Source organism: Protopterus annectens, chromosome 13.part0 (genome assembly GCF_019279795.1).
Source record: "Protopterus annectens isolate FY-2018-M chromosome 13.part0, PAN1.0, whole genome shotgun sequence".
NCBI lineage: Eukaryota > Metazoa > Chordata > Ceratodontiformes > Protopteridae > Protopterus > Protopterus annectens.
In genome coordinates, this window is record NC_056747.1 from 1,339,680,749 (window position 1) to 1,339,703,698 (window position 22,950).

Sequence of the window (22,950 nt, forward strand, 5' to 3'; positions counted from 1 at the left end):
GCTGAGGCCTTTCCAAATGTAAATCTATCCATACCTGTCAGCTGCCCCTGATTTTGGAGAACATCCCTGATTTGCCTCAAATTTTTGCCCTGCTCCTCATAAAATGTTTGATTTTCTGGCAAGTCATTGAGGATTACAGTTAGTCGACAATGCCAGACGTTAGAGTTTTATACTTCTTCCTCTTCATAAAACGCATACGGACACAAAACCTGCTGTTCTGTTACCTTTTAAGTGCATACGAGTAACGCTTAAGAACCATCCCTGATTCCAGGTCTTTGCTCCTTCCTCCCCTTTAATTTTTGGCTTTGACCAGATTTCATGAGCAAAGAAGCTGAGAGGTATGATTTTATATAATTCTTCTGGAAAGCACCATCTGTACACATGTACTTAGAGTTTTCCATCTCATCTAATTTTGCTTTTCAGACATTCCAGCAGGATATACAGAGTAATTAAGAAAACTGTGACTAGGATAAACATGGACCTATCTGTGAGTTAGCTTGCTTAGTTCACTGCAACAGTCTTCCTCCAGCTATGGATTTGCCCCTGAGGAGAGAAATGGGCAGGTATGCAGATACTCACGTGCTGGACACATTGGAGATACTATCATTAGAGGTGATGGTGATGTAAACAAGACTTCAAGCTAGAATAAGGAAAATGCACAAGGTTTGTGCCTCTAAATTTAACAGCCAGTCAAGAGTATTCCCCCTTCCTAGAGACAAGCTAATGCAGTGCTTGATAAGACAGCACCCACTGACTCATTATTCCTGCCCATGGGTGCGGTAACATTTACTAACTCTGTACATCTACAGGGAGACTTCAATATTCACATGGGGAAGGCTAGAGATAACTGAAACGAATGGCCTGCATGAACTGAAATTGCTACTAGACTTACCCATGGATTATCCAAAATGTATACCATGTTCAAATGCAAAGCTGCTCAAGTGTACCTGATACAGAACTTCCTAGGCCAAAGTTTGACACATCAGTGTAGTCCTGTTCTCAGATTTGAAACTGGATATGCTAAACATGTGGGTGAGGCAGAGCTTTCAGGTGGCTGCGAACTGGTTGCAAGTTGGGTCCACTGGCCAGTGGCTCAGCAGACCAGGAAAACCCAATGCACATTCAACACCCCTGAAACAGCTTCTCCTGCACCCCAGGGAGTTCAGCAATGCTGCTGAATCTGAATGGACCTTACTCCAGATGTCAGCATTTGAAATGGTGGCAAGGTGCTGTGTTCAAAAGGTGGCCACTGCTTGTCATGGAGATAAATGTGCTACTCAGTGGCAGATAACAGTGTTGAGGTAAGTTCTCAGTTTAAAGAGGGAGCCTTCCATGTAATGCTAGCAGAAGAATCTTTGGAACTGATCATGAGGTACACAGAGACCAGGACGGCATCAGTTGTAGCAGATATTCACTTATGGAAAGAATTTTGCATAGACACAGAAAATGTCTTTCAAACAGAAACAACAAAGATCTGACATTCTGGAGCTTAGAATGACAAGAGGTAGAACAGTGCACAGACTTCTCTCAGCAAAAGAGGAGAAATGTTGGCTTTGACATATTAAATGGTGAAACTATCAGGAAGTGGAAGGCACATGATGAAAATATTCAGAATCTAGTGGACATGCTACAAGCAACTGACAGGGTCCTTTTCTCTAGATGAGGTCACTGAAGAAATAAAACAATTCAGCTGTGTCAGTGTTATGGGAGTGGATGACATCTATCTAGAAATGTTGAAGCCACTGGATATTTTTGACATGTCATGGTTAATGTGCCTTTTCACGGTTGCATAGAAGGCAGGGGCAGTGGTATGTCTGGATTGATCAACTGAGGTGGTGATCTCCGCACTCAAAGAAAGAGGGACAGAAATGTGTGTTCCTGTTATAAGGGATTACACTTCTCAGTTTCTCTGAGATGACCTATGCCAGGGTGCTAGAAAGAAAACTGATTCAGGAGGGGCAATGTGAATTCCATCCATGCCGACGAAACATCAGAGTAACTCTTCAACCTCTCTGCGATATTACGGGTCATTGGAGTTTGCAGGTACAGTGTGCGCTTGTCAGTATGTGGGTTCTGGGAACCACAAGGCATAAAAAGAAGTTATGTCCTTACCATAACGTTCCATGTGGAGTGTTCATCTCGCCTTTATTCTTACACACGGGTTCGAAGCCGATCCTCGGCTCCGAGTCGGCCGCATCGCAAAGCTCTGCATCTCAGAGAAGCTCAAGACCAGACTATATCCCACAATCCTCCCTGCCATTACTCAGATCTAGTTTGCAAACAAACCAGACCGATAACCCAATACCTCAGGTGCAAGAACTACACACTCTCTCAGGCATCCAGAGACACTCTCTCACCATAGCAAATAACCAAGGGTAGTAGCATATACCCCATGATACACAGGACCATATACCCAAGAAGGGGTTAAGACATTTCGATCAGAATCTAGTCCTACCCGTTCTTCCAAAACACGTGGAGGGGAAGGGAGGGAATGTAAGAACAAAGGCGAGATGAACACTACACATGGAACGTTATGGTAAGGACATAACTTCTTTATGTGAGAGTGTTCAATCTCGCCATTTGTTCTTACACACGGGTAGCGTCCCTAGCTCCGTCACCCCGAGTGACTCATGGAAAAACGTTCCTAAGCACAGTGGAACCAAACCATGCGGCAAAAAAGACTGAGGATATGACGTCGGTCATGCGCATTTGTACCCTGACGTTCTGATGTCAGTCAAATGCGCCTTGACCGACGTCAGCCTTATACTTTGATATTCGGGCCGACTGAGGACAGCGGACTACCCAAGTGTAAGGACTGCAGCAATGTGAGAAGAAGAACATCGTTCCTAAGCACAGTGGAACCAAAAGATGTCCCGTCTTTGGAGACTTTGTCAACTCTATAATGAGTAATGAAAGTATGTGGCTTAGACCACGTGGTTGCTGCACAAATCGTGTCCAAAGGCAAGCAAGCTACATGAGCCAAGGAAGTGGAAACAGATCTGGTAGAATGGGCCTTCTGTTTGGTGGGTAAGGACTGATTTGACTTAATACAAAGGCTATACAATCAGCAAGCCATTTCGATAATGTACGTTTTGTAATTGCCATGCCCTTTTTATTGTCTGCAAACGCAACAAAGAGTTGATCTGTCTTCCTGTAACGTTTAGTCCTATCCAAATAAAGTCTTAACTGCCTGTGAACATCCAACTTGAGCAGCATATGCTCCAACTTGTTAGTATGGTTCTTGAAGAAGGTAGGGAGTTCTATGGATTGGTTAATATTTGTAACGGAACATACCTTTGGAAGGAAAGATGGGGTTGTACGTAAAGAGACTCTATCTGGATGGAAAATCAAGTAAGGTGGTCTGACCGATAATGCTTGCAGCTCTGAAACTCTTCGAGCTGAAGTAACAGCTACGAGGAAAAGTGTCTTCCACGATAAGAACTTTAGGAGGCAGGACGAAGCAGGTTCAAAGGCTGGCAACATGAGTTGTGACAGTAACAAATTTAAGCTCCATGGAAAGAAAGGCTTCCTGACGGGCGGCCGAAGATGGAAGGTTCCTTTCATAAAAGCCTTACAAAGTCTGTGAGACATAATGGGAGAACCGTCCTCACCAATATGGAAGTTCGATATGGCCGCCAACTGTACTCTTAGTGTGGAAGTAGAGGCTCCTTCGTGAAATAGGATAGATAAAAATTCCAATACTTTATGTAGAGGAGCTACCAGGGGGTCTAAGTGTTGGCTAGACGCCCAGTACACAAAGCGTTTCCATTTACTCCTGTAGAGTTTTGTAGTGGAAGCTTTATGAGAAGCAACCAGAATGTGTTGAACTGCCGGAGAAAGTAGATCAGACCTGGCTAGGCAGGGAAGCGGAGCAGCCAAGCTGCTAGTTTGAGGGACTGAAGAGACGGGTGAGGAACTCCCGACGAATGGGTCAGTAGATCTGGTACTGGGTCCAGAATCCACGGTTCCTATGTTTGATGGGCTCGAAGAAAGGGGAACCATATCTGCCGAGGCCAGAATGGGGCTATGAGAATTATTGTCCTTTCCAGGTTCCTGGCTTTCTGTAGAAATCTGGGAATCAAGGGAGTAGGTGGGAATGCATATAGGAGACCCGGGGGCCAATCGTGTATCAGTGCGTCCCTGGGGACATCCCCCAGAGGGAGTAGAAGGGCAAAGTAGCTTCTGCATTTTGCATTCAACGGGGAAGCAAATAGATCACAGCAAGGCTGGCCCCATCTGCAGAAGATCTTTTCCGCCATCTGTGGATTGAAGGACCACTCGTGAGGTAACAGGATGGCTCTGCTCAACCTGTCCGCAATGACGTTGGATGACCCCGGGATGTGCGTTGCTATCAGAAAACGACCCGTGGACTCTGCCCATTGCCAAATTCTCATGGCCTCTCTGCATAACGGGTAAGACCTGGTTCCCCCTTGCTTGTTTATGTACCAGACCACAGACATGTTGTCCGTCTGAACTGCTCCTGTTCCTAGAGGTAAGAGGGCTTGGAAGTGTTGCAACGCCAGGAACACCGCCCTCAGCTCCAGAACATTTATGTGCAGGGTGTACTCCATGTTGGACCATTCCCTTTGGACTGTTCTTCCCTGAAATAGACCCCCCCCACCCTATCAGAGAAGCGTCCATGGTTATTGTGGCTGTCGGACTGGGTAGAACAAACGGACGACCCATAGTGAGATCCTGACTGTACACCCACCATGAGAGGTCTCGTCTGCAAGAATCTGTTATCAGAATCTCGTGTGCTAGAGGTAAGTGCTGGAACGACCACTTCGTGAAAAGCAGCCATTGGAGGATCCTCATGTGTAATCTTTCCATAGGAACTGCGATCAGGGACGCTGCCATTAGTCCCAAAACTTTCAATACCAGTTTGGCCGGGGCTTTCTTGCTCTGTAGTAGAAGAAGAACTGTTGTTTGAGGGTTGACACCCTTATTGGAAGGAGCTTTAGCAGTGTTAATCGTGTATCTAGGTATGCTCCGATGAATGAAATACGCTGTGAGGGCGATAAGCAAGACTTTTCGAAGTTTATCGAAATCCCTAGGTGGGAACAAAGGTTGACTGTGTAGTCTCTGACTTGTATGAGGCGACGGTCGGTGGTGGCGGTGAGGAGCCAGTCGTCCAGATCGGGAAACACCTGGAATCCTTGTCGTCTCAAGTGAGATGCAACTACTGCCATGCATTTGGTGAATACCCTGGGGGCTGAGGTGAGTCCAAAGGGCAGAGCTTGAAACTGAAAGTGACTGGCTCCCAGCCAGAAGCGCAGGTGATCTCTGGACGGTCTGGCCATCTTGATGTGGTAGTACGCGTCTTTGAGATCTATCGAGCACATCCAATCGTCCTTCTGTAAAAATGGAAGGATCGATTGAAGCGTGACCATCCGGAACTTTTCCTTCTTCATGAAGGTGTTGAGATTGCTGAGATCTAAAATCGGTCTCCAGTCTCCTGTCTTTTTTGGAACTAAAAAAAACCTCGAGTAAGTTCCGGATCCTCTTTGGTCCGCCGGGACTGGTTGGATGACTATGTTTTTGAGCAGCTTTGAAATTTCTATTGCTGCTGGGCTTCGCAGATGGGGTGGCACATCTGGAAACCTTCTTTGTTGAGGTGGAGTTGATATGAAGGGGATTTTGTATCCTCTGGTTAGAATGCTTTTACCCAGGAATCCGAAAGTAATGTTTAGCCAGGCCTGTGGGTATAAAGCCAAGCGACCCCCGACTGCCTCCAGAGCAGGACAGCCGGGCCTCCGTTCAAGAGTGCTGGAAAGGCTTCCCAGGGATGGTATCCCTGTCGCCTTGGTTATGTGGACCCCTCTGCCGCCGGGGCGGCATCTTCCATATGTACCCCCCCCTCTGCCTCTGGAGGGGGTATCACTCTGTGTGGCTTGGAAAGATCCCGGAGTCTTACAGAACCACATTTTCCCGCCTCATTGCCCTTTGGGGTACAGTCTAGTTGGAGCGGAAAAACGGACCCCGACAGCAGACAGAGTCTTTCCCTCTTGCTCACACAGAGTCAGAGTCTCCTTCACCTTGGGCCCAAAGAGTGTGGCACCATCAAAGGGGGCGTTGGCAAAGGAAGACTTGAAGGCTTCCGCAAAGGAGCACAGCCGCATCCAGGATTGTCTTCGAAGAGCAATCGCTGAAGCTGCAGCCCTACTTGATCCTTCGGCCGCATACGAGATGAGCCTCATGGATGAGTTTACTATGGAGGTAAGGGTGTTAAGTTGTGCTGTTACCTTATCTGAAACATCAGTATCTGTGTTACCCTGGAGGGTATCTGTCAGCTCCTTGATGAGATCCCTCTGCAGACGTGTGAAATGTGTCAAATAGTTTAGCGAACGCATGGAAAAAGTCGCTGAACTAAAAATGCGCTTCCCGTATCTGTCCATAGTCCTAGAATCCTTATTAGGAGGATGAACAGATGAGGAGGACTCAGACATCTCCTTTTTCGTGGCTGCCGCCACCACCATAGCGTCGACCGAACTCCCTTGGTGAGATAAGTCTTGTCCTGGGGGGCGGTGATAAATTTGTTTGGTTTTCAAGGGACTGGTTCCACTGTGTCAGGTGTCTCCCACGCCCTTCGAGCAATCAATTCCATTAATTCATCAAAGGGCGGAGTCACCCAGGAGGTAGAAGGTTGAGCCACAAAAGCCTTCAGCAGCACCGACTCGTCCTCAGTGGGGGCTAGGGACTGCCAATCACCCCTCTGTTTCAAGATCTCCAGGATGTCCGCAAATGACACATCCTCAGAGGGGGATTTTGGGGACCCCTCTGCCTCATCCAAGTCAGTGTCAGACGTTAGAGATTCCTGCGGGGAATCTATGTGCCTCCTCTTGCACAACCGGTTCCTCGGGACCTCATCAGAGGGGGCTTCCAGTGAGGCCTCCAAGGAACAGGGGGAACCCTCTGGGGGTGGCTGAGGCAATGGGGCTCTACGCTTTGGATGGGTCGTGGGGGCAGAAACAGAAAGCGTCCCTTTAGGGGAAGGAGAAGACGCCTCTGATGAAGTGGTTGTCTGTGCAGACAATACCTTCTTCATAAGGTCAAAAGCCCCTGAACCCCAGGCCGAGGACTCCCCGGTTCCGAAGAACACGGGAGCATCCCAGACACGGGGGCCGTGGGCTCTGACCCAGAGGACGGAGCCGAGCCAGTCTGCGCCGAGGCCCCGAGAGGGAGAGTCGGCACCGAAAGGTCGGTACGACTCTCGGTCCCAGAACAGAGGAGAGATAGTCGGCTCAGCGACTCACCTACCGGTTCCGAAGGAGTCGAAGTCAATGGTGTCGATCGTGCAATGGACGGTTTCGGCACCGAGGGCTCCACTATCATCAGCTCATCCTCTCCCGGCTCCGAGAACTGGATGGGTCTCGAAGGAGGACCTGTTGGAGATGTGGGGAGGCCTTCTAGTTTCGACACCAATTGGGAGGAAACTGCAATCAACTTGGAAAGGGCCGTGTTTTCCATGAGTTTCTGCACAACACGATCCACATCTGTCTCAGATAACGGTCTGGAAGAATGGGTCGAAGGGGCCGAAGATGGCACCGACCGAAGAATGGACGGTGGCGGCAGCTCCGACACCGGTTCCAAGATCTGGGGTTCAGTGAAAGATAAACGTTCGACGCTCGGCCCCGAGGTCTGTGGAACCGGCGAACGAACCTTCGAAGATGAACTCGGAGCCGATGACATGGGCTCTGACATCTTCGACCCCTTCAAGGACTTAGAAGCCTGATCCAATTTGTCTAAAGCCTCCTGAAAAGCAGCCTTAAGCAACCCTCTATTTATAAGCTTCCTGCGTCTATCTGTCATGACCCTCCCGCTAAAGGAATGACAATACAGAGCAATCCTCTTGTAGGTGGAGAGAGTCAAGACAGTAAACGCAGGACGCGTGATTGTCAGTGATAGACATTTTCTGCCCACACTGACATCTTTTAAAGCCGGATTTTGCTTTCTCCGACATGACTGAAGAAGTAAAGACACTTTACTAGGTAATAACAAGAAAAAACTAACTATTAGAAACTTATTTTTACAAAAAAGGAAATAGCTTATCTGAAAGAAGCAAAACGTTATCAAATTTTCCTCTCCTCGATCCGATCTGTTGCAGCGGCAAACTAGATCTGAGTAATGGCAGGAAGGATTGTGGGATATAGTCTGGTCTCGAGCTTCTCTGAGATGCAGAGCTTTGCGATGTGGCCGACTCGGAGCCGAAGATCGGCTCCGAACCCGTGTGTAAGAACAAACGGCGAGATTGAACACTCTCACATTGCATGTCTTGCAAAAGATGCTACAACAGTAATGGGTCTCAAGGACATCCCTGCATATCCAGAATGACATCTGCTTTGTGCTCTTATTCTCAATGTTAAGTCCCTTGATTTTATTATAACTAAAATAGTTCTTAATCTCTTTCTATAATGGAGTCTTGAACTACAAGTTGAGACAAACACACGTGCACACAAGTACACACACACACTTACTGATAAAGAAGACAAAATACCAATACCCCCTTGTCAGCTGCTAAATTTGGGCGGGGGGGTTAGGAATAGAAGCGGTATTTGTATCCCTTACTGTATCACCATATTTAGACTTTATCTTTTCTTTCTTACTTTTACAAATAACTGAACAATTGTTAGACAATAATGCTTAGAGAATTATTTTTTCTTTCTTTCATGTAAGGTTCTAAACATAAATATGTCACAATCTCACAACATTCATCTAAATGATCTAGAATCCCACCAAGAAATGGCAGCATAGGTGCCTTGAGAAGACCCTTGGATCCAAATTTGATACATTTACAGAAAAGCGTGGCATTTTCATTTTCCAAAGTGAAAACCATCAACAAGTCCATTAAACACAAACCATCTAGAAACACTGTTAAAAACCCAAAAACTGTCAGCCCCAACTCAACAGAATTATTTAAACATTGCAATGGCTTTAAAACCCTCAAAACACAACAGCAACCTGATAAGAGTGAGGGAGCAGATAGCAAGCAAAATGTCTTAACTTTTCAAATACTGTTCACAAAGCCACAAAATGAAGAAAATATGAACAATCTTGCAAACAAAAGCATCCAAAATTAGAAAAAAATGAGCATGAGAGCTTCTCTTGATGCTTGCTGCTATGCATCAAATGGTATCCAGAGAAACGGGGAGTTGTGGAGGATTATGGGAGCTAGGGTAGGAGTTTTTGACCCTGAGAGAGTCTTAAATGTGTCAAGTGACTGAGGCCCACAAAATACCACTCCTACAGTATAAAAGAATGTACTAGATCACGTAAGATCATTTAACTTGCAAGCACACAGTAATACACCAACAATCATTCATAAATCAACTAGTTCATCTAGTGTCTTTCATAGAAGAATCTATCCGAAGCCCTACACATGCAAACCATCATTCCATACCCTTACAAGACAAACCCACTAACCACTGTCGACAAACCAACTCATCTGTCTAAAGTCGTTCATTGGATAATGTCACCTGTCACCGCTCGCACATTAGCCCATCCATAGTTCTCGTATCACATCCATTCATTCAGTTCTTAAGTGAACAATCCATCAAAGACTAACCTAGTCAGTCTTTCTCAGGCGGATACATCAGCAGTTCTTCATAGACCAATTTATCCACAGTCCTTCTCACACTGACCCATTCATTACATATCAGGCTAATCCATCCAAGGTTTTCCTCAGACCAAGAAATCTACAGTCCAACTCAGACGAATCTACCAGCAATTCTCCTCAGACCAATCCATCAATCCACAGCTCAAACTATCCAGTCCTTCTAACACCAATCCATTCATCACCCATCTTAGAAAAACAAAGGATCAAACAATGCACAGGGAGGAGACAGAATTAGTAACAATAATCTGAGAACACTTCAGCAAGAACTTACAGTATCTTTATATCTATTATTCACTAGGTCATATAAACAGGTTCATAGGTGTGGACTAGGCTAATGGCCCTGGAGCCTTTATAAGCCTAGCCCATAAAAGTGCCCTGGCACAGTGCTGCCCGATGTTAGTTCCCAGTGCCTCTATCAAGTAGAGCCACTGGAGTGATCCCCGGGGTTAACTTTCTATTTCCCATCCACTCATCAAGATTTCTCTTGAAGAGGGCCAGTGAGGTGCCCTGCTTGACATGTACGGGAAGTCTATTCCAGAGCATGGGCAGTCTCTGTGTTATGAACCTGTCCCTCCAGCATGTTCTATTGATTGTGGTAAGTGGTAATGAGGCTGAGGTCTCTGGAGCATGTGATGTGGAGGGTTTGGGATTTCTTTAGATGTAGCATTTCTAACCGAGCTGAGTCAGACATGGCTTTGTAAGTCAAGCAGATATCGCCTCTTAGTAGACGATATGAGACAGAGAATAGCTGGAGTTTTTTTTTTTTGAGTCTGTCCATGTACGATGTGTTTAAGGGCCTAGGATCCTCTCCGTGAGGTACTTTTGTGGCCTTCCCAGCTGTTGCATGTGTCCAGTGAGGTAATGCCAAATGGGGCATTATACTCAATGATTGGCCTAATGAGGAAGAGTAGAGAGAGATAATGACCTCTTTCTTCCTGGATGCAAAACCCTTGGTAATAAGATATGCCACATAGAAGGACTTTCTGACCACAGTGGCAATGTGGTGGTTGAAGGAGAGGTTTCTGTCAACCTGTGTCCCCAGATCTCTTAGAACACTTTCAGTGTTCAGTGGGCTGACATCAATGTGGTATTTAGTGGGAACTGAGTTTTTGCCAAAGGGGATGACAGCGCATTTTTTGGCATTAAGCCTAAGGACATGGATTTGACACCAGTCATTGGTCTCAGTGCGGCCTTTATGTAAGATATCTACTTTACATGAGGAGTTAATAATGGCTCCCAGGTTGCAGTCGTGTGCGAACTTGGTCAGCCAGAGTCTCTCTGTGTTGGCCTGGACTTTAGAGAAGTAGATGCCAAACAGGATAGGACCCACGACTAATCCCTGTGGGACTCCACTCGTGACTGGTCAGCAGTCTGACTTGCAGTCCTCTACTTTCACACTGTGGGTTCTCTATCTGTGAGCCAATTTGCAACCCACCTAGTGATATAGGGGTTGATGCCTAGTTTGGTGAGTTTATCAATAATTCCTGAGTAGGGAATGGTATCAAAGGCCTTGGTCTATGGGACAATTCCTCAAGACTGGAAACATGCACTTATTACACCTGTTTTTAAGGGAAAGGGGAGTAGGACAAACCCAGAGTCATATAGACCCTTAAGTCTACTTTCATGTTGTGGAAAAATAATGGCGAAGGTAATATTGGATAAGTTATTGTCAGAACTGGATAGGTTGTGACTTGAAACCATATATCACATGCATATGTTGAAAACAGATCTATTACCACCTGTAACATGATGTTCTACAACAATATAGCAACAGCTATGAATAAAAAAAATTGTGCTGTGATGTAATTTATATAGATTTAACTTCAGCACTTGACAGGGTCATACACATAATACTGATCAATAAATTAGTACAAGAGTGGCCTTAGGTCAACTGGTGCCCTAGGCAAAAGGGCTCCACGACACCCCCTACCACACCATCTGGTGCCCCCATCCTGGTCTACCTACACCAAATAAATACTGGAAAAGTGCCCCTGCTACAGTGGCGCCCTAGGCGACCACCTAGTTGGCCTATGCCTAAGGCCGGCTATGAGTAGAACTAGGTATTGATGTACTCTTGATAAGATGGATAACTGCATGGCTTACATATATGACATGGCAAGTACCATACAGCAACTGGACAGGTGAAATCCTTGGTTACAGTCAGGGTGTCCCACAGGGCTTTGTCCTGGGCCCTTACTTGTTTAAATTGCATCTTTCAGACCTAAATTTTCATCTGAGGTGTTCTACAGTCTACATGCAGATGACCTGAAATTGGGTAAACGCATGTTACAGATAAGGCACGTCTGCAAACAACTTGACTAAATTGACCATTTGGGCACAGGAGAATAATATGCTGATAAATACATCAAACACTAAGCATATGAGATTTGGTAGGCATAAACTGAAAGGTGAATATTTAATACAGCACACAGTGATTGAAACTGTAGATTAATTTAAGGACCTGGTTATATGGGTAGATTCAGCTATGAGTTTTTCTAATCATATCAACCAAACTGGTTAATGATAGTTATAGAACTATAGGTTGAACAAAAAGATTTATAAAGTCTAGGAAATCAAAAATATTGAAGTTAATGTTTGTTAGTTACATTAGACTCAAACTTGAGTATGGAATAACAATATGGAAACCCTATAAGAAAACAAGCATGAGTAAACTGGAAAGAGTACAACGCAAATATACCAAGGCTATCCATGGATGCGAAAATTTAAGTTATTATGAAAGACTAATATATCTGAACTTGTACAGTGTCTCTTACAGATATCTACCAGATCTTATTCAGGTATATAGGGCATTTAGGGACAACTACCTCTGGGAATGTTTGGGGTTATCAAAAAGTACTAGAGAATCATCAGATAACCTATGTAGAAGGTTCTATAGGAATGAGAAGGTACTAATTGGTTCTCTGACAGAGTAGCTGATGCTTGGAACAGACTACCAAATTACATTAAAACAAGTACTAGTTTATATATTTTAAGAACAGCCTGGATACTTATTACTGGAGCAAGTGTTTTGGTATATTGGCAAGCTAGAAAGGCATTAATGCCCATGCGTGAATATTTGTATGTACATGTATATGTATCAAACACTAATCCTTCACAGATCAACTCATCTATCTTCAATCCTTGTTAGACCAATACAACTACATTTCTTTAAAGTGTAACTCATTCAGAATCCTTCACAGAAGGACATATTTGTCCACAGTCCTTCTCAGACCAAACCACCCAGTCACTCATCAGAGACCAAACTAACTCGTCACTCATCACAGACCAAACTACCCTGTCACTCATCACAGATCAAACCACCCGTCACTCATCACAGACCAAACCACTCCGTCACTCATCACAGACCAAACCACTCCGTCACTCATCACAGACCAAACCACTCCGTCACTCATCACAGACCAAACTACCCCGTCACTCACCACAGACCACACCACCCGTCACTCACCACAGACCACACCACCCGTCACTTATCACAGACCAAACCACCCGTCACTCATCACAGACCAAGCCATCTGTCACTCATCACTGACTAACCCATCTGCAGTTCTTCACAGACCAATCCATCAGTCACTCATCACAGTGACCCAACTGCAGTTCTTCAGAGACCAAGCCACCTAGCCGTATTCCTTCTCAGAACACTTCAACTATAGTTCACCGATTAACGTGTCCATCCACAGTCCTTCAAAGACCAATCCATCCCCCCACACTTATTCACATAGCTCCAAACAAGCCTAGCTCTAACCAAACACAGACTACCCAATCTATGGCCGTTAAACGATTGATCTATCTGCCTAGTCCATCACATACAAACTCATCCATAGATCCAGTTATTCATAGATTGACCAGTCCTTCACATAAACCCTATCCTCAAGTCCATTAAAGCTCAACATACTTGCAGGTAGTCCTAGAACAACCTAGCATATACTGTTCTTCATAAAAAACACCCACAACTCAAAGACGAACACTCCTTTGGAGACCCATTTATTACCTTCTCCAGTTCTCGCAGGCTATCAGCAAAGCTCCCAGCATCCTTCCGGTTAACAGGACAATGTGGCTGCACAGTCTGACTGTCCATCTGTCGTCCCTGTGGTGAGATTCTTGGAAATGTGTCTGTGTGGATAAAAAGATAAAAGAAGAGAGGTTAGTACTTACAGTCTGGATAGCTTCTACACTTGATGATGCCATAACCAAGGGAAAATAATAATAAGACAAAGACATACAATGTTACTTAGTATCTGTGCCCTACAGACAACAGGTGGCTTCTTTTTATGATGAACTAATCTCACAGCTGACAGTGTCTGTTTCAGGAGCAGCCATGGAATATGCTGTCCTACTTTTATCACAGACTACCAACACGACAGCTAGCAACACATTTTTCTGAGGAAGAGGGTCTTCTACAAACCATAACATAATTCAGGATATGAACAGGCACTCACCTATAAAAAATAAGGACCCAGACTACTACTTAGTGGGAGAAATGCCTTTTTTCTGCTTCCTTTCAAGCAAGCCATGTACATGACAAATCATAATCTTGTAAAAAGATGAGGTTCCCTGGCTCTGTTAAGGGTTCGGCTGCGGTATTAGATTGAACTTTTGATGGCTTTTTCTGGCAATCCAATACTTTATCATGGCCTGCTTCCTGAGGCAACAGATACACACCATATGTAAAACAAACCAGCTTTCTACAGAGTCAATTAATCTAGTTTCTATACTGCATAACCGGACCACTGAGTTCAGCCACGTACTGAGATGGGGTAGCAGTACCTTACAGTAAGAGATTTGCGGTTTTGCAGTGCTTCAAGTGTAGCAGCAAATTTTAATTTGTGCACAACAAAGATGCAAAACGTTTGCTAGTCTGGCACCTTTTAGCTACTGCACAATGATTTGCCATATTACTTTACAGTGAAGACGCCCTTCAAATATTCAGCCTACTGATGATGATGGGTACTGGTCCGACCCAGCTTCAGACAGCATCCTAGATGCTGGATGACAAGGCAGGGTGTGCTGAGGAACAAACATTGAGTGACTGATGGGCAACTCCACAGTTAATGGAGATCACCACACAAGTGATCTTTGGTGAAGACTGCAGCAAGAGTTGCAAGCTAAAATCACCAGCTGCTAAAAACAGAAGTCCTAATGCTCTAATGCTCATATGTATGAAAATTTTGTGTGAGCTTACTGAAGTTACTCTATGGTAGTGTTCAGGTATTACCAAGTATACACCCCCCCCCCAAAAAAAAAATGGACTTAACCACCTGACCTCCAGCCAGTGTTAAAAAAAAAAAAAAAAGTGCAATAGACTAAATAGTCAGTTCTGCTCAGTGTGCTACCACTGTAAGCAAACACGCTCCCAGTCATATGATAAACCACAAAGGAGTATGAACAACACTAAAGGGAAAGAATAGGCCACAAAGGGAAGGCACGTGGTCTGGACATTAGAAAGCAGACTGAAAACTAAACAGGCAAACGCAGACCTCTCAACAAAATAATAGGGGAACAAAGGTCCAAAATCAGGAAAAGATTTTAAACATTGCACTTCTAACTTAGAAAATTGCTAGAATAACGGTTCTTTTACTGGCCTGCATTTTTGTGAACCTAATGAACTTGGTTAACGTCCTTGAGTGGGTTATATTATTTAGAGATTTCCAACGTCAGTGATCTGCCAGATAACAAATTTTATGCACAGCAGACCAAGAATATGAAGCAAAATTCTCGACACATTGCAGAAATCTGAGCAGCTGAAAAGTATGTGCAAAAGTTCGTTTCAACTTAGAAGCTTCAGTTCTAACCTAAGAAACAGGCTACAGACATGTCCTACTTATTTTTCATTACTGAAGGCGTATGAGAAAGGCTAGTGTTGGGCTCACTCGTTAGATTTGACCCACACACATTTGACTTTGTCAAGGGTAGATACTACCTGAAGAATTTGGTTAATTTCTTTGAGAGGGTCACTAAGGCTGTTGACAGCAGTCATACTGTTCAGAAAGCATTTCTTGACTTGGAAGGCATCCGACACCATACCCAATTGCTGACACTAAGTAAACTTAATGCTTTAAAAGTGGATCCCTATAAGGTAAGATGGATAGCAAACTGTCGACAGAACTCACACAGTACAAGCTGCAGGCACCTCATCAGAAAATTTGGACATGACCAGAAGTGTCCCCCATTGGGGGGACCCTTCCTTTTTTGCCTTTACTTCCTGATCTCCAGACCAGAAACCAAAACATCTTGATAGCTAGATTTACAGATAAAGTACAGTTTTGTACTTACCATAAATGTAGATGTTCGAGTGTAGACACTGCTGCAGTCATTACACTTGGGTTATCCTGCCGTCAGGTGGTTCCCCAGCCTGTCTGAGTTCCAAAGTCTTCGTCCGGCGTCGGTTGCTGTCACCTCCTCCCTGATGTCAGTGCGACAGGGGTATATAAGATGCAGCTGACACCATTTTCTTCAGTTTTTCTTGCCCCAGATGTCAGGTGCCTCCAAATAGGTAGGCAATTCAAATTGCTAATAAAACATACATAAGAAATGCAAACATACTTTCAGCTACCAGCAAATACTCCCCATGGGTAGTAAAAGGTAGAGGAAATAGGTACGTACTAGCCAGTAAGAGGGGAAGGAGGGAGGGTAACCTGGACTGCAGCAGAGTCTACACTCGAACATCTACATTTATGGTAGGTACAAAACTGTACTATGTTCATCGTGTGACACTGCTGCAGTCATTACACTTGGGTAGAATCCCAAAGCTGAGGTAGGGTGGTTGGTTCTTTAAGGCATTAGGGGTGGCTATAAGGCCCTGCAACACTGCAGAGGCGAAGCCAGCTCTGGATTTAGAGTATAGAGGCAGATGGTAATGCTTGGTGAAGGTATGCACAGAACTCCATGTTGAGGCAAAATCTAGGGTGGTCCTTGTGCTAAGTTTTTTAAGATTGGGTACCAGTGCTGGCGTGGCCAGTCTGATGCAATCAGGATCATTTTTGGCTCTTCTTGTCTGGCTTTTATGAGTACCTTTGGGAGAAGAGGCAGTGGTGGAAAAGCATATACTTGTAGGTTTGTCCAGCTGAATGAGAGGGCATCCACTTTCCATGCTTGCGGGTGGTAACTCCTTGTGCAGAATTTCTTTAGCTGGCAATTCACTGGGGAGGCAAACAGATCTATGTCCGGGCTCCACCATTTCTTTATTATCATTCTGAATATTTGAGGATTCAATTCCCATTCGTGGGGATCCATGATATTTCTGCTTAAGTCGTCTGCCAGTGTGTTTTTCTCTCCTGGCAGGAATTGTGCTTGTAGATTAACTTGATAGTTTATAGCTGTGCTCCACAAGGTCATGGCTTGTCTGCAGAGGGGGTAGGAGTGAGTGCCCCCTTGCTTGTTTATGTACCACATAACTGTGGTGTTGTCTGTCTTTAGTAGTAGTTGTCCTGGATGCAACAGGTCCTTGAAAGCTATAAGGGCATTTCGTACAGCTAGCATCTCTTTTTGATTGATGTGAAGATGCCTCTGTTCTGCGGGCCACTTGCCCTGAATCATTTTCCTGCCATGTGTGCTCCCCAGGCGTAATCCGATGCATCTGTTGTCAGTGTTTGCCTGGCTGTGGGTTGAGTGAAAGGCTGTCCCTTGTTGAGGTGACAAGCTTGAGCCCACCATCGAAACTCCTGTTGAAGGCAAGGTATTAGTGGTATAACTGTTTCCAAACTTTGACAGTGTTGAGACCATACATTCTTTAGGTAACATTGTAGTTTCCTCATATGCAGTCTGGCATATGGAATTAGTAGTATGCAAGATGCCATGAAGCCCAAGGCCTGCAGAATTTTTTCTTGCAGGGAGTTGGGTCTTTGTTGCCATCAATTGAAAGTAGTGTGTCAGTTGTCCTTGCTTGTCTGGCATGAGAAAAGCCATCTGGGCTGTTGTGTTCACGCTGGCACCCAGGAATATTATCTCTTGTGGGGGCACTAGTTTTGATTTCTTTTTGTTTACTGTGTACCCCAGGCAACTTAATAACTTTTTTACAAACTCCAGATGCTGCAGAAGAATGTCCTTGTTCTCTGCTTGAATCAGGCAGTCGTCCAGGTATGGGTAAATTTGAATTCCTTTCTGTCTGCAAAATGCAATTACTGGTGACAGGCACTTTGTGAAGACCCTGGGCGTAGTAGATAATCCAAAGGGCAGTGCAGAGAATTGATAGTGCATTGGACCAGCTAAGAACCTGAGGTATCTTCTGCATTTTTGTCTGACAGGGACATGCATGTATGCCCCCTTGAGGTCCAAAGTCACGAGCCAAGCTTGCTTGCCCAGCATGGGAAGAAGCTGCTGTAATGTCAACATTTTGAATTTCGGAACATCCAGGTAAGTGTTTAGTGAAGAAAGATCCAGAATGGGCCTCCAGGCTTTGTCTTTTCTGGGAACCAGAAAGAGTCTTGAGTAAAATCCTTGCCCTTGTTCCTGTGGTGGTACCTTTTGAATAGCTCCCATGTTCATGAGTGCCATAATTTGTTTTGGGGCCTCTGCCCATTGATTTAGTGGCAGATTTGGCATTCCTTTTAATCTTGGCAGAGTGTGAAAGTGGAACCTGTAAACTTTTGAAATAATATTGAGAACCCATTTGTCTTGGGTGATCATATGCCAATTGTGATGAAAAAAAGTGCCAGTTTTCCTGCCAAAGGGGCTGCCAAGAGTGAGTTGTTTGGCAGTTGGAGTGGGAAGTCATTGGGGCTGGTTTTATATGGTTGGTGCCTGTCTTCCCCTTCTTTCTGGCCTGATGCACCCCATTGTCGAGGCCTGTAAGGACCTTGTGGTTGACCTCTACCTCTTGGCCGTCTGTATCTGCCCCTTTAAGGTCTGTCATTAACTGGAAAGGACCAATTCTTTGTTGGCCAGTTTCTACTAAATCGAGGAGGCTGAACCTGTAAGAAATCATTCACTGTTTGCATAGATTTTGCCTTATCCTCCATTTTCTTTAATACCACTTCTGCCTTAACTTCAAATAAAACATCCTGCTGTAAAGGTGCACCCAGTAATTTAGCTTTAACATGATCTGGTAACGTATGTTCTTTTAACCATGTATGTCTTCTAATGACAGAGCCTGTAACTGCTGCTCTGCGTGAGGCCTCTAAAGAATCAAAACCACATTGCAAAGTATGCTTTCCCACTTGTTCAGCGGCATGCAATAAATCCTGCATTTCTTTAAAATTAGGAGGATCTGTATCTGGAAGCATTTTTTGTTTCAACTGAGACATCAAAATTGCTGATATTTTAGCATGTGAAACTGGCAATTTAAGGCTCTCATTGCTAAAGTTGCAGATGTATATACTTTCTTTCTCCATCTGTCTAGTGCTCTGGAATCTCTGTCAGAGGGAACTGGGTTCTTTGCTGATGAGGCCTTAACCCCTTTGGATCTCTGAGAAATAGTTTCAGGATCAGCAACAGGGCTTTTATACAGAAATTTGTGTGAGTCAGGGACTCTGCAATATCTGTCTGGTTTAAGTGGAGCTGGAGGTAAGGAATCAGGATTTAAGCTGGATTCAGTGTACACATCATCCACAATATCTAGCACTGGCAGAATAGCCAGGGGTCTGTGTTGAGGTAATAATAGGAAGTCTCTGAGCCTTTTCTTGGATTCTGAATAATCCTGGCCTTCCCAATGGTATGTAAGGTTTCCCCAAAGGAGTAGTCCTCAGGCGGAGAGGCTGATGGAATAGATTCCTCAGCATCAGAATCCTCATAAGGGGGTAAAGAATATCCCAGGTCTGAGGATGAATCTGAGGAAATGGACCCCTGGTCGGATGAATCACAATCTGCATCCTGTCTAGGCCTTTTATCAGGTGGGGGATGGGAACCTCTGATCAGAGTGATTAGGTCTTCGGCCATTTTGAGCATTTGTTTCTTAGGCATGGAGGCCTGTCCTGGAGAATGCTGTACTTGTTTCTTAGTTTTTAAAGGGGGCTTTGACTTAGAAGAGGGTTTAATGCTTAGTTGAGTAGGTCTAAAGAAACCCTCTGAAGCTGCGGGTAGCTCACGTACTCCGGATCCCTCTGCAGGATCGGTTTCAGTCTGCTGAAAAGCTAGTGCATCCGAAGGCCCAGCCATCTCCACGTGGGGGTCGGGGGCGGCCTGTGGTTCTGCAGAAGCTGTCGTCAGGGGCTGCGAAGGCACCTCACTGAAAATCGGAGAACCGGTGACTGGCCTAGAAGAGGCTTTGTCGTCAGTTTTGGCCTCGGATGCCTGTCCTTGTCTTTGCACTTTTTATGAATACCGGTCGTCGGAAGTTCCGACGGCATGGTATAATTAAATTTTCTGCCAAAGTAATGTCGGGCAAAATCAAACCAACAACAGTGCGCTTATTAAACCTAGCACAAAACCGACAACCAGTAATGTTGTGGTCTGGGCCTAGGCATGGGATACAATAAGAATGGAAATCCTTATGAGGTATTTGCTTCCCACAAGAAATACAGTTATTAACTTTTACTGACATCGGTTTGAGGCAAGAAAAAGTTTCCCCAACGGGGTACTTAGCTTTGTAGAAGACTTTGGTTCTGGATTCGGAATGAAAATCTCAGGAGTAGGCCGACCGGCACTTGCCAACTGCTTTTGCTTCGGGCACCGCGCGGCAAGAAAGACTGAAGAAAATGGCATCAGCTGCATCTTATATACCCCTGTCGCACTGACGTCAGGGAGGAGGCGACAGCAACTGACGCCGGACCAGGACTTTGGAACTCAGGCCGGCTGGGGAACCCAAGTGTAATGACTGCAGCAGTGTCACAAGATGAACATCTGCAAAATGGAGGTTATTTCCAGTCTCCCTCTTACACTCTCCCAACAGGAAAACACTTTCAAATACCTGCTGCACTGAAAATGAGCACGAAAGACGCAATATTGTCACGTTCAGTAAACAAACCCTCCTCTCAACATGTGCCAAGCATAGACAATACCCTTCTTCAAAATAAGAATGTTATTAGGAAACTTGGAACATGGGTTGATAATTCCCTGTCATATGATTATCATGTGGCAACTGCAGTCAGGAACTCTTTTACTCACCCAAGGTTATTACTAAGGGAATATTATCCATATCTGAAGGTCATAGTTCATTGTTCCTTTATATTCAGGACTGATCAAGCCTCTTACTGAGCACAACTCTCTGAAAGGGATGTCCTTCATCAGACATATCAAAATACTAGACAGATCAGACAGATTCCTAATTAAGAACATATGCTTAAAGACCCTGAGCAGCCATGAAACAGTGGAAGCACTGAACTTTTTTTAGTATATTATAAACTGCTGAGAAGAGGTCTATGCCTTGCATTCTGTGCCATTAGGAACCCAGTTATCCTGACAAATAAAACATGATGGAGAGAGAACAAATGCCTTTTCCACTTACTGAACAGACCAAACTTGTATCACCCAATGCCTTTTCTACTTCCTGACCAGAGCAAACCTGCAAATTACACAGTGTGTGAGACCATCATTCTTCCAGCAGGCCCTAGTGGGCTGGGTGGGTGCACACAAATTCACCCCAGGTCGATTTCCCTAACCCTCCATGAGAAAAAGGTATGGCCTAACATTGGGTACTAGCAAGGTGTAAATGGTCACAAGACTCAACTTTTGTACAGTTTCTACTATTCCTATAATATGAATGATGTGCTTAAGAAGTGTCGGGGGGAGTATGTCAAAAGTATATCACCTGCAGAAGGAGAAGCTAGACCATATGGTTCACTAAAGGAGAAGAAAGTACAGTTTTGTACCTACCATAAATGTAGATGTCCGATAGATATGCAACTGCAGTCATAACATATGGGTTTGTCCTGCCTCAGGCAGCCCTCGGTCGGCCGAATTCCAAAGTCTGGGTCCGGCGTCGGCTGGTGTCGCCTCCTCTCCGACGTCACAATGGCTGGAGTATAAAGGCATCGGCCGACGCCATCTTCTTCAGTGTTTCTTGCCCCAGATGCCAGGTGCCCTCCTAGGAAGGCTAAATTTGGTGAATGGATAAACAATTCCAGACATGCACAACAGTAATAAACAGATACACCATAGGAGATACCCCCAGCTAAAGGGAACAGGGGGAATGGACCCAAAAAGAAGGAAAAGAGGGGAAGGAGGGAGGGAAAATTCGACTGCAGTTGCATATCTATCGGACATCTACATTTATGGTAGGCACAAAACTGTACTATGTCCTTCAAGAATGCAACTGCAGTCATAACATATGGGTTGAATACCATAGCCAAGCTGGGGGTGGATGGAGCTAAGAAAAGGATGGTGTAGCTAAAATGCCCTAAAGGACTGCCGAAGCAAAGCCTGCTCGGGATCTGGAGTATAAAGGCAGGTTGTAGTGTTTGGTAAATGTATGCACGGAGCTCCATGTAGCAGCCTCTAGAATGTCCTTTGTAGCCACTCCTCTTAGGAAAGCTGTGGATGTGGCTATAGCTCTGGTGGAATGTGGCCTAATATTGGCTGGCACACTTTTTCCATGGTGAGAATAGCAGAATCTGATGCAGTGTCCAATCCATTTTGAAACTGTTTGCTTGGAGATTGCTTTTCCTTGTATGCCAGCAGCATAGGCTACAAACAGCTGGTCAGACTTTCTGGTGGCCTTAGTTCTGTCCAAGTAGTAGCGTAGTTGCCTGTGTATGTCCAAGGTATGCAGCAGTCTTTCCCCTCTATTTTGAGGATTGGGAAAGGGAGGTGAATAGCTTGATTTAGAGACACCCTGGAAATCACGTTTGGCATGAAAGAAGGATTTGTTCTTAGAGAGACTCTGTCCTGATAGAAAATGAGGAAAGGAGGTACTGCCATGAGCGCCTGTATCTCCGAAACACTTCTTGCTGATGTGACTGCCAATAGAAAAAACGTTTTCCATGATAGAAATTGCATCTCCGAGGTTGCTGCTGGCTCAAAGGGAGGCAGAGATAATTTTTCCAGCACAAAATTGAGGTCCCATGCAGGTAAAGGTTGTTTTCTGGGAGGCTTGATATTCTTTATTCCTCTCGGAACTGTCTTAGCAAAGGATGTGAGAACACTGGTGGATCACAATTGTATCTTGCTGAGATTGCTGAGGCATGAATCTTTATGGAAGAATATGAGAGTCCAGAATGAAACATTTCTGCCAAGTATTCCAATATCTGAGGTACACTCAGTACTGTTGTATCCTGACCCCTGTTGGCAGCCCAGATGCTGAATCTCTTCCACTTGGCTGAATAGGCTTTTCTGGTGGATGGTCTGCGTGCTTCCAATAAGATGTCCTGAACTGCCTTGGAAAGATTGGAAGCAGAAGGAGTTAAAGTAACCTCCAGGCTGTCAGATGTAATGTTTTCAGGTTTTGG

The 22,950-nt window shown here is 44.8% G+C and overlaps 1 protein-coding gene across 2 annotated transcripts in view; it reads right to left on the reverse strand.

Annotated features, from left to right (window-relative positions):
- Positions 1-22,950, reverse strand: part of SOCS7 (suppressor of cytokine signaling 7) — a 939,941-nt gene that overhangs the window by 458,174 nt on the left and 458,817 nt on the right. For both annotated transcript variants that reach the window (XM_044055367.1, XM_044055366.1), the window contains exon 5: positions 13,623-13,744. In XM_044055367.1, coding sequence (XP_043911302.1) covers positions 13,623-13,744 — 122 coding nt within the window. The remainder of the gene's footprint in view (positions 1-13,622; positions 13,745-22,950) is intronic.